Consider the following 4,006-nt stretch of genomic DNA (forward strand, 5'->3'; position numbering starts at 1 on the left):
CTGGCCACAAGGCTTGTCAGCTCCAGAAATATGGGTTCCAGAGGCTGTCTCTGGAGAAGAACACAATAAATCACCTGGTACTGGAGTAGAAGAAGGAGCAATGAGGGAATTAAGGCCACCAGGGATCTCCAACTACACCCCAGATGAAGCTTTGTCACCTCAGAATGCAGGGAGCCTGTTTGATGGGCTGGGATCACTGGTACTCATCGTGTTGCTAGCCAAGCTGAGAGCAGCTCTGAGGACTAGTGGAGCAAGGTGCATGGTTCTGGGCTTCTGGAAAACAACCTCCACCTTCACAGCTGGAATAATTGGCCTCGAACACAGATTCCCTCAAAAGCAGGGAGAGTTTAGAGAGTTGTTGAGAGGCCTCCAGCTGCCTTGGCACATGAGGCAGTGTCTCTGCCTGGGTGGTACATTCCCAGGGTCAGGCTGATAATATCCTGAGTGTTGCTGTGTTTGTGGGCACTGATTTAATGCAGGAGCTGTGGCTTTTGAGCCAGTCTTGAAGCAGCCCAGGCACAGATAACCTGTTTGCTTTGTCTTCTGGCCCACACCGACAGGAAAATCCAGTTCCTTGGAGATCTCTCACAATCCTGCTGAGACTGAAGGGGGAAAGTACCAGGGGTTGGGTTGTGGAACCTCCACAGTGATGCCTGTGTCCCTCTTGGATGAGGAAGAGGAGGAGGCTGTCACATGTGAAGGCTCAGCAGATTTCTTTGTCCCTGCTCTGCAGTACTCAAGACTGAGTTTCCATGCTCGTTCTGTGGGATCAAGGTAGACTTCAGACCTCCCTGAAAGTCACCTGGAGGGAACCTGGCAGTCCTAGCTGGATGTTGTTAGTCAAAAAAGGGGTGTAGGCTCTGGAGGAGGTAGTTGGTTAGTGGAGTCCAAGGTCCTCTGGGCCTTGTCAGCTTTTTTGGAATGGTAGCCTTGGTGGTTGCTCTGCTGGATGACAGACTCAGCTGTGGTAAGCAGGGTGTCACCAGCAGTGTCCTGGAGCTTTTAAGATGGTTACTCTTAGTTTTTCTGTATACTGAAAGGAAATACTCAGGTCCAGAAGGCCTTGCAGAACAGTGGTTCCAACAGCATGCCCAAAAAAACGTGCCAGAAAACAGTGGGGTGTAGCAGAATAAAGGAAGTGCCCAGTTCCTGAGGCACAGAGAGCCAGAGCAAAGGCCTCATTCTGGTGTCTCTGTGATGAGAGGTGGCTGACATAAGGTGTCTACACTGGGGTATTTTTAGTGTGGAAATGGGGTTTTTTCATAGAATCAATCATGGAATCATGAAGTGGTTTGGGTGTGAAGGGACCTTCGAGATCATCCAGTCCCACCCCCTGCATGGGCAGGGACACCTCCCACCAGCCCAGGCTGCTCCAAGCCCCATCCAACCTGCCCTTCAACACTGCCAGGGATGGGGCAGCCACAGCTTCCCTGGGCAACCTGGGCCAGGCTCTCACCACCCTCACACTCAGGAATTCCCTCCTCATGTCTCACCTCAATCTCCCTCTGCCACTTTTCATCCATCCCCCCTTGTCCTCTCCCTCCCTGCCCTTGTCCCAAGTCCCTCCCCAGCTTTCCTGGAGCCCCTTCAGGCCCTGGAAGGTGCTCTAAGGTCTCCCTGGAGCCTTCTCTTCTCCAGGCTGAACCCCCCAACTCTCCCAGCCTTTGTTTTCTTCTTCTGTTGCAGGAGGCTGCAGATACTGTTTTGGAGGAATTGAGAAATAAAAATAGGGAGGAAGTGCTGGATTGCTCATTTCCCAGTCACATGGGACATGTTTTATCTTTTGCTAATTCCTTGGTGTGAGTGAACCTGCACCAGCCATGACACAGCTCTAGATGGGCCATCAGGCAGCAGTGGTGCCACAGAGCTGGGAAACTGGGGGAAGAGGCAAGGCTGTCTGCCAATTGCACATAATTAAAATGTTGGTTCATGTGTTAATTGCATTGTCAGAAAGGACAGGGATGGTTTGCATGGTCAGAAACGGGGCTGGTGTCATGGAAATAAACCCTTGGCTGTAAGGACCTTCTGCTAACACCACCCTTCTCTTAAATGTAGGCCTGTTTGAGGTGAAGATCCAGGTTGGTGGCACCTTACTAGGTGTGTTCTGATGGCCTTGAGTTTAAATGGTGGCATCTTTTCTCCTGCCCAGGCTCCTGTCCAAGATCCTGACAGAATGTGAAGATGCGGATGAAATCGAGTACCTGGTGGACGGTTCCTGGTGCCCCATCAGAGCTGAGAAGGAGCGAAGCTGCAGCCCTCAGTGTCCAATATTAGTTCTAGGTGAGGATCTCTGGAATTCCTGCAGGAAATGGGCACAAATTGCAAAGCTGGAGTTGCCCAACTGGCTTGGGAAAAGCTGGGAGGTCCCTTCATGTGAGTTCTCTGAGAGCTTCCCCTGGGGAGCCCTTTACATTTTCAGCCTCTCCAACATCAACCAAGTTTGTCACTAGATGCAGCTCTGCAACAACCCCCAAAATGTCATTGCCATGAGCAGCACTGCACTTCTTCTGTGGGAAGAGAGGATTTTGAGGAGCAGGGCTGTCTGCTGGGCAGGGGTGGTGTCTGCTGGTGGGGTGGGCAGTGTTGCTGTGGAGCTTCTTGCTTTGGGCAAACCCATCCCCATTGTCAAGGAGGCAGGTCCTGATCCTGGAGAGATTGTCAGGCTTTTGTGGCACCAGCTTTTTTCAGGCAGCTGCTTGGATGGAGTTTGTTCCTTTGCCTCTTGGACTGGACATGAGGGAGAATTTCTTTCCTGAGAGGATGTTCAAACCCTGGAACAGGTTTCCTTGAGGTGGGGGGGAGGGATGATCAATGCCCCAAACCTGTTGGTGTTCAAGAAGCATTTGGACAAGACCCTTCATAACAATCTCCAACTTTTGGTCAGCCCCAAGGTAGCCAGGTGGCTGGACGTAGGTGGTCACTCTAGGTCCTTCCAACTGCCATTCCAGGTACCCCACAGCCATGAGAGACCAAAAGATGCCCCCTCAGCTGGGCAGGAAGTGTCTTAATGAATCCTTAGGTGGTCACTAGGTCCTTCCAGCTGTAATTCCAAGTACCCTACAGCCATGAGGAAGTGTCTTAATGAATCCTTAGGTGGTCACTAGGTCCTTCCAACTGCAATTCCAGGTATCCCACAGCCATGAGAGACCAAGAGCAGCTCCCTCAGATGGGCAGGACGTGTCTTCATGAACACTTAAGTGGTCACTAGGTCCTTCCAGCTGTAATTCCAAGTACTCCACAATCATGAGAGACCAAGAGCAGCTCCCTCAGCTGGGCAGGACGTGTCTTCATGAACACTTAAGTGGTCACTAGGTCCTTCCAGCTGTAATTCCAAGTACTCCACAATCATGAGAGACCAAGAGCAGCCCCCTCAGCTGGGCAGGATGTGTCTTGATGATCCTTTTTCTCCCCCACCCTCCCCTTTCAGGTTCTTCAGATGTGAACGGGCTCTTACCCACCCCCAACGGCAACGGGGAGAATGGCAAGGCCCCTGCTGACGTGGTGGATCTGACACTGGACAGCTCCTCGTCGGAGGAAGAGGAGGAGGAAGATGAGGAAGAAGATGAGGACGATGAGGGACCCCAACCAAAACGACGCTGCTCTTATGAGAAAGGTTTAGTTTCTGCCTGCTGACTGCTGAGCAGCTCTGAGGCTCAGAATGGACAGACTTGAATACTCTGGTGCTTATTAAACTGGAGGAGGGGGAGAATGTCCTCTCCCACCTCATCTCCCTTCCTCCCTCATCTCCTTTGACTTTTTTCCTGTTCCAAATGAATCATTAAAACGAGAGAAAAAAAAAAGGAAAAAAAAAAAAGAAAAAAGAATTTTAAAAAAACCCACAAAAAAACCCAACAAAAACAAAACCCAAACAAAACCACCAACAAATGAAAAAAAAACAAACCATTGAGCTGCTGCTTGGTTGGAAAACGACCCCACTCAAAAGCCTGACCCTCAACTGGAGTCTGAAGTTAAGGAGAAAAGTGTCTTAAGCCAGGCAGGCAGAACC

The 4,006-nt window shown here is 50.8% G+C and overlaps 1 protein-coding gene across 1 annotated transcript in view; it reads left to right on the plus strand.

Annotated features, from left to right (window-relative positions):
* PIAS4 (protein inhibitor of activated STAT, 4) overlaps positions 1-3,693 on the plus strand; it is a 21,236-nt gene extending 17,543 nt beyond the window's left edge. The window contains exons 10-11 of the mRNA XM_010005587.1: positions 2,150-2,280; positions 3,428-3,693. Coding sequence (XP_010003889.1) covers positions 2,150-2,280; positions 3,428-3,633 — 337 coding nt within the window. The 3' untranslated portion in view covers positions 3,634-3,693. The remainder of the gene's footprint in view (positions 1-2,149; positions 2,281-3,427) is intronic.
* Positions 3,694-4,006: the final 313 nt, after the last annotated feature.

This window comes from Chaetura pelagica, unplaced genomic scaffold (genome assembly GCF_000747805.2).
Source record: "Chaetura pelagica isolate M959 unplaced genomic scaffold, ChaPel_1.0 scaffold741, whole genome shotgun sequence".
In the NCBI taxonomy this organism is placed as follows: Eukaryota; Metazoa; Chordata; class Aves; order Apodiformes; family Apodidae; genus Chaetura; species Chaetura pelagica.